Source organism: Pezoporus occidentalis, unplaced genomic scaffold, assembly GCF_034315485.1.
Source record: "Pezoporus occidentalis ecotype Australia unplaced genomic scaffold, CSIRO_AGI_Poc_V1 ctg41, whole genome shotgun sequence".
Taxonomy (NCBI): Eukaryota; Metazoa; Chordata; class Aves; order Psittaciformes; family Psittacidae; genus Pezoporus; species Pezoporus occidentalis.
The window spans coordinates 1,225,634-1,248,575 of NW_026915736.1; the positions used below are offsets into that span (position 1 = coordinate 1,225,634).

At 39.3% G+C, this 22,942-nt stretch overlaps 1 protein-coding gene and 1 long non-coding RNA gene across 6 annotated transcripts in view; one reads left to right on the forward strand and one right to left on the reverse strand.

Moving 5' to 3' along the window:
* LOC134171595 (solute carrier family 22 member 15-like) overlaps window positions 1-19,732 on the reverse strand; it is a 29,511-nt gene extending 9,779 nt beyond the window's left edge. For 2 of the 5 annotated variants that reach the window (XM_062633970.1, XM_062633971.1), the window contains exons 1-9: window positions 19,616-19,732; window positions 17,766-17,912; window positions 14,178-14,310; window positions 13,337-13,501; window positions 11,656-11,785; window positions 9,677-9,898; window positions 8,591-8,731; window positions 6,774-6,859; window positions 3,193-3,301 (exon numbers count right to left, since the gene is read on the reverse strand). In XM_062633970.1, the coding sequence (XP_062489954.1) occupies window positions 3,193-3,301; window positions 6,774-6,859; window positions 8,591-8,731; window positions 9,677-9,898; window positions 11,656-11,785; window positions 13,337-13,501; window positions 14,178-14,310; window positions 17,766-17,912; window positions 19,616-19,705 (1,223 nt within the window). In that variant the 5' untranslated portion in view covers window positions 19,706-19,732. Of the gene's footprint in view, window positions 1-3,192; window positions 3,302-6,773; window positions 6,860-8,590; window positions 8,732-9,676; window positions 9,899-11,655; window positions 11,786-13,336; window positions 13,502-14,177; window positions 14,311-15,377; window positions 16,135-17,765; window positions 17,913-18,012; window positions 18,875-19,269; window positions 19,324-19,615 lie in introns of those variants that run through there. The other 3 variants (XM_062633973.1, XM_062633972.1, XM_062633974.1) reach the window with 3 other exon arrangements.
* Window positions 19,733-19,834: 102 nt separating this feature from the next.
* On the forward strand, window positions 19,835-22,614 carry LOC134171597 (uncharacterized). Its single transcript, XR_009967678.1, has 2 exons — window positions 19,835-20,029; window positions 21,706-22,614. It is a non-coding gene; the product is annotated as an uncharacterized LOC134171597 (long non-coding RNA).
* The last annotated feature ends 328 nt before the right edge of the window (window positions 22,615-22,942 follow it).

Sequence of the window (22,942 nt, forward strand, 5' to 3'; positions counted from 1 at the left end):
TCACATTAAGGCAACATAAAGCCAAACCCCAAAAGACAAGGTCAAGCATCTTTCCCTGTCAACAAAATCTCTGAACAGATGACACACCAGTCTGCGTGTGAACCATTCGTTTAGAAGCATTCTTCCCACAGACCCTAAGCCTGTTCATACCCAGAGATGGAGAATTCCACAATTTGGGTTATGCAGAAGAATGTCATGGTATCCAAACAAAAAATGCATGATTGCCCAAGAACTACTAGCAAGTATTCTTGAGATGCTGCACTGCCAACATCTGACCACCCAGTCTTACCTTACTGCCCTGGTTTCACCACTCTCACTAGAGCACCTACTAGACCTGACTGACTGCATGTGCTCCTACAATCCCATGGAGCACCCTGCTGAGCTAATGCCAGCCAAAATAGCTCTACAAACAGGGTAATCACAGCTCTGCTCAAGCCAGTTTTTCCTGCTGCAGCTGCCTGCCAAAGAACACATGCCATGCAGCACTCCTCGAGGGGTATTTCAGCAGAAAAAAAACGTGGGTTGTAAAGACAACCAGAGATCAAAACGGCAAGTATTTTAAGGGAGTACAAACTTTACCTGCTACCACTGACATTAAGTGAAAACACAATAGTTTCCCCACTGTGAAAATAAGCAAATGAGCTTTCCAAAACTACCCTAAGACAGTCCAGTGGCCCCACTCCAATTTCACTCATCACATATAAGGATGTCATCAATCATTTTCGCATGGGGAAAAAGAAAAAAAAAACAATACCAACCAACCAAACAAAACAACAACAAAAACACCCACACACACGCAACAACCAACCAAACAACGAAAAGAAACCAAACCATGAGTTTGGCCTTAAGTCTATATTATTAGAGCTATGATTACATCTTGTTCCCAAATACAAGGTCTTCCCTTCTGTCCAAAATGCAATGGTATTTTTAACTTCTTTCTTTTTTAACTTTTTTGTTCCTGAAGGTATTTTAAAGACACATCAAAAAGGAAAAAAGCCCAAGGCACATACACAGTTTCCAGCTTGCAGCACCTCCCCATTTCTAACATGAGGTGTAGTTGTCATTACACCATGTATCAGTTAACTTAAAAAGATAAGTAAGATAAAGCAGTAACTTAAAAAGATAAGTAAAGATAAAGCAGGAAGTTTTAAATAAGGAGCAGTAATACTGGAGACATTTAATTTTCCTGCAAAACATCCAACTGGATTAAATAAATAAAAAAATTAAAAAGTGCATTCCACCTCCTCTCCACTGGCTATGAATGGTCCATGCCTCCTCATACGGGGGGCCTAAGCTCCGCTGTCAGAGCCACGCCGGGATCAGGACAAAGCTTTGCAAAGACCACCAGATGGTGCTGGTGGTTCGCTTTAAATTAAACGCCCACCAATGCTTTTCTTGCATAAACTCTCATACTTGCAATTACAGTACCAGAGATATCAAACATTTTAAAACACGTAAGTTGTCACGCGAGGAATTCTCATACGGTTTAAATTAACAGTTTGCCACATTATTAAACATGAGTGGTCTAACAGCGTGCAACTTCTTGAACTGTCCTTATTGCATTTTCTCCACTGTCAGTCTGTGTATGACACACAAAGTTACTTTTTTTTTTGCCAGAACCTTAGTGGGGATTCTCAAGTGAAACAGCCCTTTACTCGATTAATTTAAAAAAAGAAAAAAAAAAAATCTTCCTAATCACAAACACTTTGTTTCAAACACAGAGACACACTTCTGAAATCCCTGCTAGGTTTGAGCTGCCACACACTTAGCGCTGAACATCAGTGAGACTTAGGAAGACAGCATCATATGGAAACACAGTGAAACAGGCAAAAGTATTAAAATTATCAAAATATTAAAATATTTTGAGATTTATTTCTCTTGATTCTCAACTCCAGAAAAGCGGAGGGGACAGGAAGGGTCAAAAACTGCCCACTTCAAGAAGAGTACAAAAGTTTGGACTGGGAGAATGTAAACAAACCCCCACACCCAAATTCCATCAGTGTGTTTGGGACTTGCATATTAAACCTAAATCCATGCCAAGAACCACAAGTCAGTATCTGAAAACAGACAATCCACCTCCACCCTCACAAGTCTGATTGCAAAACACAAAACCTGTATTCAGAGTCTAGCTTTGTATGCTTCCGGAACATATGGCAATTTCTGAACCTCGCAAGAGAAAAAAAAGCCAATCCAAGGAGTCACTCACATTTTTATCTACACACACCCCACCCCCATACTTTTCCCCATCAAGACCTCAGTGTCCTAGAATCAAGTGATTTATGTCACCACTTTAATTGCTTCTGCAGTGCTACAGGACACATCCACCAGCTGGAACACCTTCCTACTCCACATCAGCTTTCAACTTTCCTGCTGTCTTTAAAGAAGGACTCCATTTCTGCAGTAGTTTTGTAGTTGCTGCTTTTGAGCAACTTGTGCAATATGGCTCAAATTCTAGACACTGAGTACAGTTCAGAGAATCGTGTCGAATCGAGATGGGGTGAGAAGAACAACATTCTGTGGTACTGTATTTTCTTATCTCAGATTTATCTTGGGACAACAGGAGAGAGTAACCTCACAGAGTCCATAAGAACTATGAAAAATAAGGTTTTAGCCCACTTGTTCATGAATTACATGGTATAAAGCAAATTACTGTCATACATAAACTATTAAAATGAGTTACATTATGAATATTTAATTAAATAACAAAGATACAGATCATCACTTGCTTTTTTCAGCAGGGAAACAAGCCTAATGAAACGGGAGATACAAGTATAGAGACGTAATGTAAATAGTCCTTACTGCGTAGTCTATGTTTATGCTTAAGTCAGCATATACTTCCACCACATAATTATGTCTGGTTCTGCATCCTGTGATTTTATCCTCCAAAATCAATAGTATAAATGAGAAATACAGCACTTAGCATAGCAGTATAAGAAGCTGGTTTTCCTCTTTTTGTTCCACATTCAAAGCTAAAGGCAGGTGCCACAAACAGCCCAGGAAACTGCATTGGTGCAAAATGTGTGACTGATACAAAAAACCCTTTCAAGCCCTGTCAAGCTGCCTTAATTACAGAAAGAATTCATATAGCTATTTCAGGTAAAAGTCGTTACAGATAAATATTAAAGCACAACAGCAGTCAGTATCACCATGCATGAAAAGTATTTTCATTTACCTAGAAGCTCTGGTAATTACCTCAGTACTGTTGGGTACAGTTCAGATGTATAAATATACAAAATGTTGAAAGCAGCACTGACCATCATTTTTCCACACAAAGCTAACAAAGTAGAACTGAAGAGCAGACCTTTCAGGAAAAACAAAAAAACAAAAAACAGAACAAGCATAAATAGTCTGGTTTCTTACTTTCTTTTTTTTTTTTTTTAAACTATGTTGAAAAGCAGTATTTCAGTTCTTCCCAACCATTTTAAGAGCTAGAATCAGAACTGCTAATAAAATTATATTTAGCACCAAGAAAACTGGACCCATTTTGGCAGGGGAAGTATAAAACTATCACAGCTCTAAATGGAAGGGCTAAGACTTCCAGCTCTGCAGTCAGAATACCTTACCAGGTAACAGCATCTTCTGACAGACATCATTGCCTCCTTAATTTATTAGACTAAAACCATAAAACTTGATTCACATCCTTTTGGGACTTAAAAGAACAAGTGCTAATGCAGCCCAGTTTTCTATTAGACAGAGCTACACTGGCTAAACTGAAGTGTGCATCATTTAAAGGCCAAAAGAAATCTGTCCTTCATTATCCTGATTTGATTGTGTTTGCATCATCCATTTTAATAAGGAAGACTGAACACTCTGATTAGCTGCATTTCAGGTTCTCTTCCTCAGCACCAAGTTCAGCATGTTTTGGTTTGGATCAAATTATGTTGATTAAGTAATGGAAAATCTGATTGCTTCTCAACTGACTTTTAATTTTTGCCCTTCTGTTCATCTGATCAAGTCAGATTCTATTTCAACCAAAGCAGAAATTCATTTGTACATAAGGTGAAATCCAGAAACTTTATTTAATGTTTTTAAGTGTGATGCATTTCTGCAATTATTTCTATAATTCAAGCAAAACAGATACATTTTCAGCCAAATTCCCCTTTTGCTCAGTGGAATGTTGCATACAATCACAAGGTGGAGAGGTGTAAACCTGGTCCTCAGAGCCTCACTGGGTGCTGTCAGAAAGCTGGGACATCCCTTTTCTTCCGTCAACCAAAGATGAAATGATGAAGAGATTTGTAATTCTCAAACATGTTTTAAAATATGCTGTTTCTCTCCCAGGGAGACTTAAATGGCACACTGCACATCTATGTGTTCAAAGTATAGCACTAATGCATTTAGGAAGTTTTGGTCTTACTATCAAAACAGAAGAAAGAGTCTGTTCTAGACAGAGAAATTAGCACTCAAAGTCAGGAGCAAATTTAAAAAGCAGTCTTCTCCAGGTTCCCTCCCTCAGGGGAGGCTGAAGGCTGGCCACATGGGGAATTATTGCAGGATTAGAATCTGTGTTAAACCTCTGCACATCAGCTTCCCTGGGTAAGCCCAGACATTGACATGACATTTTCCTCAGAGCCTTGGAACGTATTTTTTGCAATTCTTGCAGAGAAAACAAATGGTCACAAAGATGCTGATGTTTAAGACCCTATGGAATAGGAGTTATGTCATTACTAGTCTCACTTGCAGTGCCATTATGTGGATTCATCCTCTGGCTGTCATCTTCATGAGTAAAAGTTCTTTTAAGAAACTTAAGCAGTACTTCTAAAACTAAGGAAGTCTTTAAATTTACTTCAGAAAAAATATCCACCAAGAAAGGGTCACGCTCAATGCAAAAGGAAATACCTGACATTAACTCAATTACGCCTCAGCTCTTGTTAAAGAATTGCAAATTTTCTTTCCTTTTTCAGTGAAAAGTGTATCAATAAAAGTCACAAAAAGTTGTTATGTTTTCAGCATAAGAAGATATATCTAATTGAAAGTTAAAATCTAGGTACCCCTAGGCTAGAAGTCTCCTTTGCTTGCTATAGCATAATGCAGGCACAAAAAGCAATGTCTTCATGCTTTACAGCAACTTTTGAAAAAGAGTATTACAATTCCATTCCCCCTCCATTGCCACTCTCCCTCACTGTCTTCCAATCTGATACACAAATTAACTGATGAGTTCTAAGTGATAAGGTAAGAGGGAGCTGAGGATCTTTAATAACAACGTTATTAGTTTATTCCACAGGGAAAATTACTTTTATCAGATTCTCAAATCAAGTGAAAGTTACAGACATGAGAGGCAAGTGCCCAATCTCTCATTAAAATCTTAAATCCCTTGTAATAAAATCAAGGATCTTATTGCTCAGAAGAATGAAGACTTAGACAAATGTAAGAAATGTTCTCCTTACTGATAGGAGCATCAGACTAGAGATGCAACAATCCTCACCCATCATCATCATGCTTGGAGCCAAATTTCTTTCTACTTAACAGACACAGATCACTCTGAGCCATGAACCAGCTTTATTCATACCACAGCGGAAAGTAAGATGTTTTAATGGGGTTAAAGTTAAGTCAACTGGAAAAGACAGACTTCCTGAAATTTAGCAACTCTTCAAGAATTATTACCCTATCCTGACTAGTCACTACTGCTTTTATTTTGTTTTAAAATACATAAAAAGAAGCCCAAAGAGCAAACTTATTGGAACAAAGGAAAAAAACCTCTCAATAAAAGGTGCAGCAAAACATCTAAGGACTTGAATTAATACAAGCATGGCAAACAGGATTACAGCATTTTTTATCTCTCTGTTTTTCTTCTTGAGACTTTTCTAAGATCAGCTTGAACTGGATGCCAGACAGCATTTACCACTGTTAGAGATAAACACAACCTACAGAAGGCTACCTTGTAATAACATCACTGGTGCTTCTCAGTTAAAACACTTTTAAGGTTAAAGAATTTCTACTGATGCAGTATTAAAAAACATACAAGAAACCACTTCTGTTAGTGTCATATAGACAGGAGTTTTCAGTACCTAAGTATTAGTAAACAAAAACTGTACTTGAAATGGAAAGTGAAAATACAAAACCGAACATGTGTCACTGACAATGTTAAAAAAACATCGTATTCTGAGATGAGAAATATACTCGATGATACTCCATGTTACAATGACGTGTCCTCACAACTGCATAGCACAGGAATATGCATCATGAGACTGAGAAAGGCAGCACGCTTCTTGCCATCCCCATTACTTCCATATTGCAAGTCTTCCATTTCTAATTTTCAAGTGCCAAATTATTTTTTTAAAGCTTTCTAGTTGTTTGGGGTTTGTAATGATGAAATAACCTTCTAATGCAGGAAAACCTCCATTCCTATTCTCCTATAAATATTACAGGCCACCAAAACAAAATTAAAATTAAGCTCAGCATCCCACATCATCAAGATCTGGTCTAACTAACATTACACTGCACTGCAGTCTGACTATTAAATCCAGTATTTTAAGGTAAGCTGCTTAATAGTGATAAATGAAGGCAATGACAATATTTGAGACAGAAACTTCAAAGAGCCAAGGGCTTGCAGTCAGACAAACTTAGTCAACTAACAGGATCAAATTATGTCTGCAACAAGTGAAAAGCAATATAGACAAGAGCCTGACTTCCTGACTAGCCCCAGAAGAAAGAGGTATAAATGGTTAGACCTTTAGGCCCTCATATACTTGGTCACAAAATACTCATTAATTTGTTTTGTTAGCTTTTATCTAAATTAACAAACATCTACTTTAGCAGCATTACACACTTACCTGCATTTGTTGGTACAAACATGGTAAATATACAGGCAAATCCTGCAAATATCAGAAAACATGTCATAGTTTTACGTCTTCCAGACCTAGAAGTAAAAGAACATCCAGATAAAGATGGAAACAAAGTCCTTCAGTATACTTTCAATTTGTCTGCAATTACCAACTTAACCTATTGTAACTTGGTAAGTGCTTCAAATCTTGCATTATTTTCCTAGTTCTGGTACTGAAGTCCTCCCACAAAAGTTTTCTAATTTCTAGCAAAGCTCTGATTTTCAAGCTATTGAATATGTAGCCTTGAGAAGAACCCATCTACTTCAGCAACAAGAGCTCCATCTTCTCTTCTTCTCTATATGGGCAAGGCAATGGACCCTATCACCAAAAGGGTACTACGGTGCACACACACAAAGATCAAATTTCATGTTGGTCAAGAAAATGCAATTCTAATGCTTCCTAATCTGTGTTTCTCTTTTACAACTTTACATAAATATATAGTCATGACACACAGTAAAGCTGTTTTGTATGCATTTCTGTCTAGCATATGCATAGAAATAAGCAAAGGTTATTTCTACTGCCTACTGCTTTAAAAGACAACAATGGGATGCAAAACCATCAGTCCATCTCCACATCTGCCATATTACAATTTATTTCATCATTATTTGCAAAGGATCACAAATAGAGATATTCACAGTAACAGTTTGCAGGCATGTAGAAATAGTATAAATGCTTGTTACTCTGGGAACTCTCACAGCTATTTCTAACTACTGCCCTACAGTAGCAGAACCACAGCTTATCTATAACAAACAGTAATATTTCTAAATATTTTTGCAACAAAAAAGCTACACTTTAAGGAAAAACTGAATGAAAACGGTGCAGCTGGCTTGTCACATTGTTTTGCATTAAGCACCTAAAACTACACACATCCTTTCAGGAAACCAAAAGATTTCATTTTACAACTAATTTGACAAATTACAATGGAAATAAAAGACATAGAAAAGGACTTGTGCAGTTTGTGGTTTAAATGCGTGTCCTTGACTCAGGCTTCTTGGGCTAGAGGTGAAGGTTGGCTGGTTGTTTTCCTTTTTAGCTTCACAAAGATGACAGATTTTTACTGCCCAAAAAAACTGAAAAGGTGACATCCTCACCTGACTGAAGAAAATAGGATTTTTGCCACTGATCTCAGTGAGACCAATTACAAAGATACTCAAACTGAAGGTTACATAAAACCCTGAATAGCTTTGGGTTGCCAGACTGTTTGGTCTTTGGAAATAACCACCCACATAAAGGATGGCCTCCAAATAGCACTGAAATGTATGAAAATAACAAGGTAATCAAGCATTCTACCTTAATAAAAACTGAATGGCTCTCACTTCAAAGTTCTCTTTGAAAAGTTTAAGTAAAAATGACCAATGCTAAAAATTGCTTTCAACTGCAGTTGGTAGGCAGTACAAAAACAAGTCATTCTGAATAAAATATGTAAGAGATCTATCTAAGCTATAGATACTGAAATAACTAGGCTACTCACTTTTTTTTTCCATAAAGACCAAGCTTTTTTTAAGAACATTAATCATTTGAATTACTCAAGAGATGAGCTTTTCAAAGATGAACAAAACTAAAAAAAAGAGGAGGCAGAAAAATCAGAGTCCCATTTCTGTACCAACTGCAGAAACCCCTGCAGCAGAGTAAATTAAAAAAATAAAAATAAAAAAAAATCAACACTGTTTAGAAAACCAGGGAAGTTTCTTCCTCAGAAAAAGGTTAACATTGTTCTAAGCTATAAACAAATATATGCAGAAAACTAGGAAATAAGCTTTTCTTACCAGGATTTCTCAATAAAAAACAGGCAGAGAGGAAATGCTGGAACTTCCACAAGACCAGAAAGAGCCACATTTAAATACAGATTTCCTCTTAATTCACCAGCATTTAAAGTTAGTCCATAGTACACAAAGCTGCAGACATACCTAAAAAAAAAATCCACAGAAGTTACACTATTAACATAAGTTGTCTTTAGGACTAAGAAAGTATTTAAAAGGGAAATTATGCCGAGTTATGGATTAGTTACATTGAGTTACCTGCTAGGAAGAGAGCTCTTAGTTGCCCCCACAAGGGAAACACGGCAAAGAGAATAATTGCTGTTTAATTAAAAAAGCAACTTCTTGAAAGAAAAAAAAGCATGCATCCATACGCACAGCACAACTTTCAGAATTTCCTATTAGCTTGCCTTTTTTCCCTAGGTTATTCAGCAAAGCTAGTAACTGTAAGCAGCTGATGCTTAACTGTTGTACACACAGTTTTCTTTCCTAGGATTCCTTTGCAACCATTGATTAACACCAAGTATCTTCTGCAAACCTTGGAAAGGCTTCCCCAACAAACCTATTGTATTTTCCTTGGAAAGAACTATGCCCACACATCCCCACCCCACAGAAAGCAACACTGGCTTTTCAAGACAGTACCTAATATAAATCTATGCAATCTGTATTTTGTTTGCCTCCGGTTTTCCTCCACTGAACCCGTGTAATGGGCTTTCGGGCTGTTAATGCTTATTCTTGCTGCAGATCTCTACTCTTGTCTAACCCACATAGTTCTTTTCTTACTAAGGGTGGTTCAAATCCACATCCTCTCAGTAATTCCTGCTTCAGCTTCTCATTTCACTCAATGTAAATATTATGTTCTCATCGGATTACTTCTTAGGAGGGTTTGAAGCAGTTTCTAAGTAACACTGAACATAAAACACAACAGCTATAATAATGAAACATCAACTTTACAACACATCATTTTAGATTATTATTGTCTGTCACCAACTGACAAATTTGATTTAGAGGACAGGATTTTTAAAAGGATGAAAACTTCTAATCACTTCCTTGTGCCTGACTCAGTTACAGCCTCAGTACCTTGTTATTACATACCAGATGTACATCAGTATGACAGTTTGCCACCGAAGGACAGGGTGTTTTACTAAGTTTAGGATACCAGGTGCTGATACATCCTTTCTGAAAGTTCCTGCATTTGGTTTTAATTTCAGATTTAATCTCTCTTTTCCATTACCAAGGGCAATATATTGCAATACATCTTCAGCTTCTTCCATTTTCCCTTGGGAATACAACCATCGTGGTGATTCTGGGAGCATACTAACAGGAAAGAACAGAAAATCAACTATGATAAGTTCATTCCTATTAACACAGCACTCACTGAAGTCAATCTTTCCACTTTTCAAATCAATGTTTAAAGTATCCATACAAAATTCTGAGAAATCATTCCGCTGACATTGTTTTGCCTATCAAATTCCACATACTTGATAATTATACAGTCATCTTAGACAAGGATTGTTGGAGATGCTTCACAAAGCACTCAGTCATGCTAGAGGAGTTTAAATGTAAATCTTGACTTCTCCTGAACTGACTTCTTAGGAAATGCTACACTAGCATTACCCCGGAAGCATCTTGCAACCTAACTGTCTGAGCAGCCCAGGCAAAACTTTGTTTTCACGAAGTGTATTTTGAGCTTCTCCATTATGGGAAGGCTCCAAGTTGGAGTGAAGAAAGAAAGAAATCTTACAGGGAAATTACTTGTCAGGCTCCAGTACCAGCTCACTGGTGCCCACATTAGGTTGGAAACCTCTTATTCTCAAGTATAATCAGAATATCCTTACTTACCACAACTGCAGTTCATGATTCCTGATTTGTTTTGGGTTGTTTGTTTTGGTTTGGTTTTTAGGCCAGAGAGTGTGCTGCTACTTTTATGAGCCGTAAAAAAAAATAATGGATTATTTTTAAGTGAACCTTCATTTTCTCTGGTACTTTTAACAAATATACACCCTACAACCAAACTAAGCTTTCGATACTTTGGAGGATCCCAATGTTTTTAGTATTTGGGAGAAGTAATTCTACTTCACCAGAAACAGAATACCATAGAGGAAAATACATTATGAAGAACTTCCTTCCTCAGCCCAAAGGCTTTGTTTTCCTTGATTACAGGAAGCAGGGGGGGTGGTGGTTTTTTTGTGTATTCTTTAACATCATTTGTTTCAAGATCAGATGTATCTAAAAAAGAATTGAATTTTTTTTTAATTAAATAAAAATTAGAAGAGTTTTTTTTCTGTGCTGTATGCTAGACATTCCCTGTATTAATGTGTAGGCAACCCACTAAACCAATACTTTAATTTCTTCTACAGCTTTCACTAGTGTCAGAAGCATACAAGTTATATTACTTGATATGCTAGAAGAATATTTTGTAACAACACAGCCAAGACAAAGCTAAGCACTTGCAGTTCCTTAAATACTGATGCATTTCATAATTGTTTTTATGCTCATGCCAATTTAGGAATTCTGAATAGGAGCACCTAAGCACAACAGTGCTAGGAACACACACAAGGGACCTCAAAAGCAAGCAGATACATACAGTATCATGCTAAAAAGGCAATTCCAAGTGCTCTCATTTATTTCCCTTTGCATACATATGTCTCATGAAAAGAAACTCTAAAATCCCTCTAGGATCACTTCCAGAACTTCTCAAGCACTGAAACCCTTTCTTGGCAGAAGGCAGTGTTCCTGGCTGATGCTCCAGCTCGCAGCCTCTGGCAGGCCTTCCCTTCCCCAAGCAGATTTGTAATCAAGTTTTATTGGACAGCTGGCATACAGCTGCTCTTTGCAACACTGGCCACCACAACTGTAACAGCATGCAGAAACAAAAGCCTGTCTTCTGAGTAACCCTGACCTGCTTCATTTAAAACCACTTCTTCCTCCACAATATGATTTTGCTCTTGCTTGGTTCATAAAGCCATACAGAAAAATGTCATCCACCACTCCCTTGAACAATGACAAGAAAAAGTAACTGTTAAATTGCTGCATATTTTTTCTTATCATTATAATTCACATGAATCACTTACAAAGAAAGAAGAAGGAAGATGACCCCTGGGGTATTCGATACCAAGGCAAGGTAGCGCCATTCTCTTACACAGTAACCCAGCAAAGCATAAACTGCAATGCCAACTGCAAATGTCAAATTAGTTAATGAACCTGAAAATACAAGACCAAAATGGTGACTACAGAAACCATCGGCAAAAGAAAATAAAACAAACAAACAAAAAAAACCAAACAAAAGAACCCTAGCCCATGTATTATAATTAAGTATAATATGCAATCCCAACGAAGAATAACTTCATATAATATATGGGGGGATCCCCCTTTCAAAAATATAGGGTGGTACATAGGAAAGAGCAAGGGACAAACAGAAACCTACAGCCTAAAGAGAAAACCTGAGGAGAGGAAAGTGTTGTGAATGAATGATTTATTTTGGCCTATTAAGTTAATCTTCAATAGAGGTAGCAAGCTGGCACAGAAACTGGAAGTTATAGAAGTTCAAGGACAGTTCAGTACAAAACCAGCTGCAAGCCAGAGGTTTATTGCAGCAGAATTCTGAGGAACAAGCACAAATAAATGTGTTAAAAATACGGGATCAACTTGAACTCCAGAAGCCTAAAAACAAACCCTCTGCAGACTAACAAGAGATCTTGTACTAACCCAGAAACTCTTGGCTATCACCCACAAAGCCTAGCTCACAGCCAGCACCTAGGAGAGCTTCTTTAACACAGCTGAGCTCACGCAGCACCTCCCTATCATTCAGCCCCTCATCAGTTGTTCAACCCCTCTTTCTCAACATCTGAGCAAAACTAGAATAAAGCACTGAGTGATAAGCAGCAGGACTGTGGTTTTGGTCCATCAGCATGCTGGCCCTGCAGGGAGAAAGGATGGCAAGAGCCGAGAGAAACAACAGCGCAAGGGAGAATGAGGGGCAGAAGAGAAAGAGGGGCAGAAGAGAAAGAGGGCATGAGTCAAGAAAGTAAACCCAGGAGAAGAAAATTCAGTACTTTAAGTGGGAAGATATACATGAACCACAACTGTCTCATAACTCCCCAGGAGTCCACAGAAGAAATAAGAAAAATAGTAGCATAAGGCAACTGAAGAAATGAGAGAGAAAGAAACATGCTCACAGGCACAGCAACTCAGCATTTGGACCATGTTTTTCCCCATGTTTTGCTAGCCAAAAGGGCGTTACACTCTGAGCTACTCCAGCTTTACAACACTCTGATGTGCTTTTTTAAGTCTTGGCAGTGGCATATGAAAAAGGAGATTTAAAAACACTGGATGGTCAGCACATTCAGCAGTGGAAAAAACACTACCCAGGCACTAAGTCATTTCATGGTCCTGGGAACCTTCAAAGAACACTTTGAATAATACCTTCCCCAAGATACCATACAGCATTGTTCAGAAGGTGGCAGAATCTGCCAAAGCATATATTCTTTTTTTAATATAATGCACTGTAGAAATTGAGAAATTTTAGGACTCAATGTACCAATTTTTAAAACCCTCTATTTTGCTATTTATCAAACTCAATCCCACTTCCTTAGTCAGTGTACCTTTCCCACACAAAGAGCTTGGATCTATCTCACCACACTTGCCTGACTTGCTACAACCTGACAACCTTGGTACAAATACAAAATATAAGGTATTGACAGTCAGAACAATACATTGCACAGTAATAAAAGATTAAACCTTCCGAAATCCCACCTGTAAATGACCAAAATGATTTTCCTACATATTCTTGTGTTAGGACAAAAGACACGAGAGCCATTCCACCATTCACAATTCCAACAAAAAAACGTGAAACTGCAAATATGTCATAACTCGGAGCTAATGCTGTGACATATCCAAAAATTACATCCAAAAGTAGACCTGTAGAAAGATAATAAAATTAGTAATTATTACTTCTGCTGCACAGCTTGAATTCAAAAGAAAGGCAGAGACCACAGTCAGTTACTGACTGTAATGAGTAGTCTACAGTACTCTTGTCTCTCATCTCTCACATTTGACTTCCTGAAATCATACCATATGAAAATTACAATCATTTTCAAGTCACACACTTGAGGTCTGCCATGCCAAAGATGATGTTCTCTTGAGATGATGTTACCATTAAACAAAAACACCCTTCCAGCTGCAAACACAGCTGGGAAACAGAACCCAGGATATGAGTAACACACTCTAAAGATGTTCAGTATTCAGGTATTAATTTTCCTCCACCCCCTCCAAACAAAAGCTAATTATTTTTATTGAGAACAATATGTCTAGGCAGTGTGTGGAATATGGTGCTCCAAAAGTGACAGGCATAGCAAAAAACACATTACTTTTCATCTCCCATTGATATTCTAGTGACTGCTATGCTGCTTAGCACAGTCATAGACACCAATTTTAGTGCTGCTCTACTCTAAGTGGAAAGCTGCTACAGATCGTTGACTCTGTATTACTGAGACAGCAGGTGACCCCTGGGTAGCCTTCAGGTAGAGTGGCCCACAGGCAGCAAAGAGATGTTATCCATACAAAATGCTTAAGAAAAGCCTTTCAACAATCTTACCTGAGATATACACTGGTTTCCTGCCCAGTTTGTCTGACAAGGGGCCAAATGTAACATTTCCAATAAGCAATCCAGCAAAAAATAGGGATGATGCAAGGCTTACTTTGTAGGCTTCTTGTTCGATTAGGTACCACTGTCAAAAAAAAAAAAAATGCCCTTATTGTTGAAAGTATCAACACCAAGTTGTTTACTTCCGCAAACAGACAAAAAACCTATCAAAAACTACTAAAATTCTTCTCTTGCCATTTCCCACTTGCTTTATATCCAATTCAAATTTTGTTCAAAGTAAGCAAACAGTAGTCCTGTTTTTGCCCTAATAGACTCTCACATCTCTTTCTGCTTTCTCTTCCCCAAGAAATTTCATCAGAATATAAACTTTCAACTTCATAAGTGTGATTAGTTGTACCCCAATTCCCAAGCTTTGGCAAGGCAACCTATTTTGAGTTATTAAAACAAGGGAAGCCTGAACTGATATTAGCTTAGCCATTTCTACATTGAACAAGCTTAACTATTTTAATAAGCAGGTAATAAAAATTATTCATTAACAAGAAAAACGCATGTTCAAGACTTCAGTACTTAGAGAGTTAATGCTGCGCAGCTCTGCTTCCTGAACCACGAGTAATCCCTGGTGCCCTTCCTCATCATACACATGTTGAACTTTTGAAGAAAAGCTGGAAGGGATTATGGAAAGATGCCCTTGTTTTGTAGTTATCAACTACTCATTGGTACGTTAGTATCTTACCGTGTACATGCACTGACAATCAAACAGAAGTTAGAAACAAATGATGGGTTTCTCTATAAAATGTGCTTTTACCTCATCCAAAAGCTAAACCTAGGCAGCATGATCAAAAACTGTGAGAAGAAAATGAACTGACAGTTGGAATGAAACTTGCAGCGATTCCTGATGGGGCAAGGCACAGAGGCAGCTTGTGCAGCCCCTCCACTACAAACAAGGAGAATCAACACTCAGAAATGCACTTTTGAGACTACAAACATTCCTGACATCATGAACTTGGGAAAGAATGGTAATCAGAAAACCCTAAGTGATTTTCCAGGAAAAGAATTTAACTATTTAATACAAAATGTTATCCAAACCAATATTTAATCCCTAAGTATTTCAAATAATTCCTAGTGTGTTTACTGGAAAACTTACTTATGGCAACCTCACAAAACATATGCTTTTACTCAATTGGAACTCACATAATTGCAAAGTACAGAGAAGACGTGGCTCCATCCACCCAGCAACCCACCCGCTACCTGTGCCCTACCCATCCAGCAACCTGCAAGACATTGGTAGCGGGAACAGATTTAACACATTTACAGGACGCTTTCTCTAGTCCGACCTACTCGGTGTTCCAGCACTTCAGAGTTTTGAGGAACTTCTGGATACTCTGCAGCGGTAAAACTCCTGTGCAGCAACATTTGTAGCTGGTTTGTACTATAGCCCACCCAGTAGAAGATTCTACCCTGTCTCTCCGGATAAAGATGTATCCCCAAAACTTAGTCTCTTAACTTTCTGAGGAGACTTTAGTAATTAAATATTTCTGGGCACAAGATCTCAGGAAACTCCAAGTATAAAGATATCACAGCATGTGCTCTTCAAGGGAGAGAGCACTGCTGGCTAAGTCCTTCTTCTCCATGCTAGCACCCCCCAGCATGCCAATTTCTTGCCTGTGAAGTGTTTCAGGCTGATACAAAGAAACAAAACAACTTCATGGATATGGCTGCAAAAATCAACTTCTCATAAGTAACTGACTATTTCTACAGCAAATGTAAGGCATTCCTGGATGGGCCTTCCTAAGCACCATCACTTGATAAAGCAAGGGCTGATGCCAGATCAAGAAGTAATTTTAACAACTGTGTTTTCCATGCACCAAGCCCAAGCTGTTATTTGTGAAGTCTTAGTTATGCCAAAATTAATTACAACAATTAGTTCTTGAAGCAGAACGAAAGACCTGCTCAGAAGCATTGTTGAGCTCCAGAGCAGAACAGTGCCCCTGCCAAACCAGAACAGAACTGAAAATACTTACAGATTAAGCTCCATCACCAAAATAAGGGAAATAAACTTTGCAAAAGCAGCTTCCTCTCTCAACACAGAACAAGAGAAAAGATTGCTTTTGCAAACCATTGTTTGTGCTACTTAGCATGTTGCTGGAAGATGCTCAGATTTCAGCAAGTCTGGTATAATAATCTGTGAAGAATAACTTGTAAAAGCATGTGTCTATTTTATTTGCACAAAAGGAACTTGTTAAGTATTTGTCAAAATTAATTGTAGCCTGCCAACAAAAATGTTGCCAATTTTGCTATCACCAAAATAGGCATCCTCTCAGCTCTTTAAATCCACATGGAATTTGATTTAGTTACTAGACCGCTAGCACACAGCAAAACGTTGGCCAGCATCTAAAGACTCCATGAAAAGACTATTTAGCAATATATTTTTAAAACCTTAAGTTATGGAAATTAAGGGCAAAATAAACTTGTTTTGACAACTCTTGAGAATGACTGCATTTTGGAAATGGGGACACTGACTTTAAAAACATAGTATTAGTTAAATTTTGCTGATTTCTGATTATATATTAAGCACTACCTTGTATCACACATCTTGCTGAGAGTCTGGAACTGAGGGGTGTTCTTGGAAAACAGGCTGTTTCTAACAGGGGATATGATCCAATATTGCATCACTCCTTATGTCAGGTCACTACATTTTTCCAAGAAAAACATTATACACTTACATTTGGGATAATGGGAAGGAAGCAAGAATCTGGCACCAGCTACAGCAAGTGCTAACCTGTCTTATCCAAGTTTACTGACAACCACTCCAAGAATTCAAGCAGCAGAACTCTTGACCGTTCATGCTACAAGCCAAGCCACCCACGCAGTCTTTTTTTCTGGCACTGGCTGTGATGCTTAGGTCACTCCTTCTTGCCTGAGTGATTATAGCCCAGGGACTAGCAAAACACAAATGCAGCCTCCCTCGTGGAATTCATAAGGCGTGAGGATAAAGGGTCAAGCTTCTGTCCCACTCAGCAAACTTCAATCTGTTCCATCTCCTGCTTTCACCACACATCAAAATACACAGACCTGTGGTACATGAGTTTCACTTTCATACAAGTTTTAATCTTTAAGATATATCTTCTGTGGGAAATTAACACAACCTGGTAAAGTTACATCCACAGCAGATTGTGGAAACATACCAAATTGAACCTTTGCCTGGTAGAAAACAGGCACTGGGAGGAACTCATCCTAAATTCCAGAGTTGTAAACTGTAGTCAAATAATCATTCTTCTTTAGTGATGTCTTTGTTCATTAGTAATGAAAGAAAACTGAAAACAAAATAAATAATATACAGAAAGTTTAATATAAATTATTACGTATTAGATTTATGCTAGGAAAGATAATACTTTATTTTTAAATCTCAAAGTATATAAGTAATGATGAAATAAAAGAGCCAGAGGGGTGGGTTCCAATAACTCTTAACGGTGTAAACAAAACATTACACTAAGCCCTGCTCAGCTTCTACAGGCAGCACGTCCTGCACCCTTGACACAAATCCCAAGAAGAAATGGTTAGATGCATGGAATTACTTGCCTCAGTTACTATAGAGGTGAAGTTGTCCACAAAATGGATACGCTTGGCAAGTTCAGCTCTGTTCACTGGAATTCCTTCTTGGTCTATATGATACTCAGGCACAGCTCCCACAAGCACAATAAGCATCGACTGACAAGCCACATATACCTTAAAATAAGGCACAATCATTTACCCCAAACAATCCCAAGAGACCTTATAGAATACTGTATGCTTTTCATTAAACTGAAAATTAACAATTTCCCTTTACCCAGCACCACAAAGAAAATGCAGTCAGTCTACTGTGTTTAAATTCCCAGATGTGGTCATTGAGGCTGCTGTGAGCAGCGGGTACCACTCCAGAGATACTGGTACACTTTCAGTGAAGACTTCATCTTGATGCCCTCCTTCCTATGGCAGAGCTGTTCCATTTGTTTTTATAGTTTTGCAGCCAGGTACAGGAAAGGAAAGTATTAAGAACTTCATCATAGTTTCATAGCTGAGATCTTGAGATCTAACATTTAGATCAAGATTATTATTAAAGAAAAAATACAATAAAACCAAAAAACAAACCTATAAAAGAAATCTAAGGTTATATTTCTAAAAGTCTTCATTTGTTCTGTCCATTGCAGAGACTGAAAATTTAACCTGGTCATTATAAAAAACAGAACATGCAGGAACGAAAACCATTTTCATGAAGAAAATATTATGAGAATATTCATCCATTAATATGGGTGTCAAGGTGGTCTGAATGTCTTCCACATTTCACATCTGGTTTTATTTTTCACTTTACATCTCTTTTTTTTTTTTTTGCTTAAGGTAAAATACAACTAACCTCAGGCATATCCACATATTGGTTACTTTCAGCATGTTACCATTGATAGAAAAGTTTTGAATCTTGAATGGCTCCCTACATTAGGCCACAAGTCTTTGCGTGGTGCATTCGGTTGGACCTTGGTTTAATTTGGCACTTTATCCTGTGCTTACTTTGGACACTCCTCCAGAAACAACTTACAACAAAAACCTGCACACAGCACCATCTCCCTCCCTCACAACAGCAGTCTGATTCAAAATGCAGGAGGAAGCTATTAGGAAGAACCTAAGCAAGTGAAAGTGTTTGCACACAGGGTGTTTAAAGGCAGGCCCTGAACACCACGTGTCACAAGAGATGCAAAAGGGAAAAAAAAAACCAAACCCACAGTTGCTGCGGTCAGACTTTATTTCCTTCCACTTCGCACTTAAAAGGCTCTCTTGAAGTGAAGAAGCGAAAATGATGGGCATAGAAACAAGGAAAGCATCACAAACTCTGCCAAGCTGAGATGTAAAAAAGCACTCGGGCGAGAAAGGGGGTTGAAAAGCAACTCGCAAAAGGAATAAACCCCACCAAATCCTTTCTGAAACGCCCCCGAGCCTGAGGGGGGTACACCAGGCTGTTCGCCGCAGAAATGCCAGGAGGGCCACTTCGCCACTCTTCCCAGGCCACGCGAGCCCGCTGCACAGCTCCGGCGGCGCGGCCAGCGCCCCGCACCCCATCCCGCCGCCTGGCGGGTCAGGAAGCTGGTTCCGAACGGGCATGGGCATCCTGGCGAACGCAGGAGAGGCGCCCCGCAGCATCCCGCGCCATGACACACACGGCGGCCCCGCTCTTCCTCCGCCCGTCCCACGGCCGCGCTGCCCACCCTCCGCAGGATGCTGCTGCTGCTGCTCGGGGAGCGAAAAAGAAACCAAACCAACCCCGAACAAACTCAACAAACCCCAGCAAACACGAAGAGCGGGAACGCCGCTAGGAGCGGCTCGGCTCGCACGGGGCGCGGCGGGCTCGCCCCGCCTCGGCCGGCTCCGGCCTTCGGCGCCCCCCGCCGCTGCCGCCTCACCTGCAGCAGCACCAGGAAGGCGGTGAGGCGCCGCTGCCCGCCGCCGAACTCGCCCGCCGCCCCGAAGGCCTCCTCCAGCCCCACCGCCATGGCCCGCCCGTCGCCGCGCTGAGTTGGCGCCCCCGCCCCGCCCCGCCCGTCCTCACCTCACCTGCGGGGTCTGCGCCCCAAAGCGCCCGCCGGCTGAGCGGCAACGTCCCTAGCTGAGGGCAAGACACTTCCAGAGCAGTCGCGCCCTAGGCACAAGTATCAAGGCAGCCGCTTCACGGGGTGAAGTATTCGATTAGTTAAAAAGCGATCCGGAAGGATCACTGCCTGTACGCGCTGAGCAGAGTGCAGAGCGTCAGCAGGTGGGGAACAGTCTTCACCGCTACTCCAGGAAGGAAAGGCTACCAAAATACCGGGTTGCTCAAGGTAGGATGCAAACGGATATGGCCAGGCCTCTTCTCCAGCAAAAAAGGCACTCGAAGTGGAGCTCCAAGAGACTCCCCTGGGAAGGGCAGAACAGCTCAGCAGCTGCTCCAGGGGTGTTTTAAAATCGGAGCAATTCTCCCCCTTTCATGACCTCAACTTTAAGAGAAGCAGGATTTTTCATCAGGATTAATTAGCCTAGATAATTACAGTTTGCTAACAAAGGTCAATTTTGCCCTGTGGCCTTCTCCCCAGGCTGCTGTCTGTGGCCAGGTCTGGTAATTGGGCACCTACAGATCGAGACAGTGCTGCTTGCTGATTCAATAAAACAAATTAAAACTGCCATAAATACTCTGCTTACCCTGTGGCTCCCATTCAGTTTGCAGAACACCACCTCAACGCTCCACCTCCTATGGACAACAGGAGAAACTCCAGTGAAGTTGGCAATTCTAGTATTAAGAATAGAGATTAACTATTATTAATTAGACCTGGGGGAAAGGGGTTTGACAAAAGCACGGAGAGCTTTTGGTGTAATTCCCTCAAGACTGCAATACATGTGGTTATGCGTTTTTTCTAGCATTACATTTTAAGATGCAACTTCACTATTACACTAGCTTTATGCAGGGCTTTTGGTTTGGGTTGGGTTGTAAGTCCTTCTCCCCAGTTAACCATATCAAGAAATTCTTTCCTTCAAGGCAGTAAGTTAGGATGCCCTCCCCTTAGTATTCTTACCAAGGACAACTAAAATTACTAGAAAGACTGGATGGGATGGCACACCTCACTGAGGAAGCAGTGAGTGCCATGCAACATACAGATGTTGCTCAGGAAGAGCTCGGTGAGGGTCAAAGTGCTGCTTACCTTGGAACTGTGACAGTGTGGATAAAAGACTTTCTAAATCATTTCTGAGCTTCCTCATCCATGTAGTCACTGTACATTAGCAGGCAGCAGTGAAATCCTAGGCTTTATTGAAGTCCTTATAGCCTCTGCTTCAGCTGCTTTCATGATTCCTACCCTAATTCAAACAGAACAATCTGCTGCTGAACCTTGGCAACCATAAACAAGACAGTCTCCGTTCTGTTCCTGGGCAGATCTACAGGAAGTATGAAAATAATTTTTGAAGTGTACTGATTTTAGAAACCTGTTAGGCTCCCGCTCATGTTCAGTGGTCTGTTTTTCCACACTGGTGTGGAAAATACAGAAACTTGAGGTCTCAAAAAAAAAAAAATGACATATGTAGCAGCACTATTTTAGAACCACCAGATAATCATTTCCTGAGCAGGTCTCATCAGCATCATGTTAAACAGCAGGAATACAGTTTTTATCCCACACTCACGACTGTTCCTGCTACCTGCAGAACATTATTTGAACAAATAAAGGGAAAAAAAAAACACAAAAAAAACCAAAACAGCAATGTTCCCTGACTTCCACAGTTTCTTCAGAGGCAAGGGCTTTGTACTGTATGAATTGTTCTGACATTAGAAACTGAACTACTGCAAGGTCCCTTACAGTATTTGCTCCTGGAATGTATTCCCATAATGCTTAGGAGACAGTAGCAGTAAATTGCAGTAAATTGTAGTTTTCAAGTCTTCCTCCTCAATTAACCATATGAAGAAAGCCTTGGGGAAAAAAAAGTCCAGAAAATGTGGTAACAGTGTTTTTTTGCTTGGGTTTTGCTAGAGGTGTTAACAGCTTACTTGAAGGGAGGTTTGAAAAAGGAAAGGCCCAAGTTCATCTACACATCTCCTCCTCTGGGATACCAGAAGAACTCTTTCTGACAAGGAAATACAAAACAAAATCTGCTTGTTGGCACAAACAATAGTAAAGCTACATCAATAAAAGAGGCTAGCATCAGAAATAGTTTGATTAAAAAAAAAAACACACCAAAACCAAGAAAATCCAGCAGGTCCCCAGGAAGCTATGCACTCTTGGGAGACTAAGCACCTTATTTTAACTTTACTCTGAATTGAATATCTAATCAAAACAAGCAAGGCTACAGCATTTTCAAGTTGCCTTTAGCACATAAACTTTCATTTAAGTCTAAATCAGCATCAGGCTCCACAGCAAAACCTCAATGACAGCTTACTTGTACTTCAAACAATTTCAAAGTCTCTTCAAAGTTCAGAGTGGTTCTTTCAGTACTGGAATAATTGTAATAAGTAACAGAATACAGATTACAGTGATTGCTTTGTTAATTGTATTTCAGGTAATAAAATATCCACTGCATCCTGCTCAAAGCAGCATTTATTAAAGATAGTATCAAGATAAGTCAATGCATAATGAAGCTTTCCCTCCTACAAATATGTAAACAAGTTGACAGCAAGTTATTATTACAATATAAAAATTAAAGCTTACAATGCATTTTCGTAAAGCTACTAACTTTAATGTAGACAGTCTCTGGTCTGTAGCATTTAAAAATATGAGTTCTTGAAAAATGTTAAAGTATCACCTTTGCACATACATATTTTCATAGAAAAATACTTAAAAGACCAACTTCCCATTAATAAAAGCCACACCAAAAATAAAGCACATCTTTTGTCATGAACAGCGTGTTAAATGCATCTAGCATTTACTCCACCGGTCTGTTTAACCAGATTATATTCTGTCCATTTTAAAATTAGTTTGCAAAAAAGTATCTTGGATAATATTCAGTTATTTTCAGATAACAAAGCAATTAGCATCAAGTAGCTAATATTGGCAATTATCTTGTAATCAGAGTCTGACCAAAGCTTACTTGCAACTGAGGCCATTGATTTAATCATCATCGCAAGATGTGTATTTTGCCATGTACAGTAGGCTCTTGCTAAGAAATCTGAGCTAGTTCAGATGTATTTTGGAAAGGCTCGAAACTTTCATATGGTTTAACTAGCAATACGCAGTCTCTTTTAAAGCACCTTTGACCTCTAGGTTCTTCTTTCA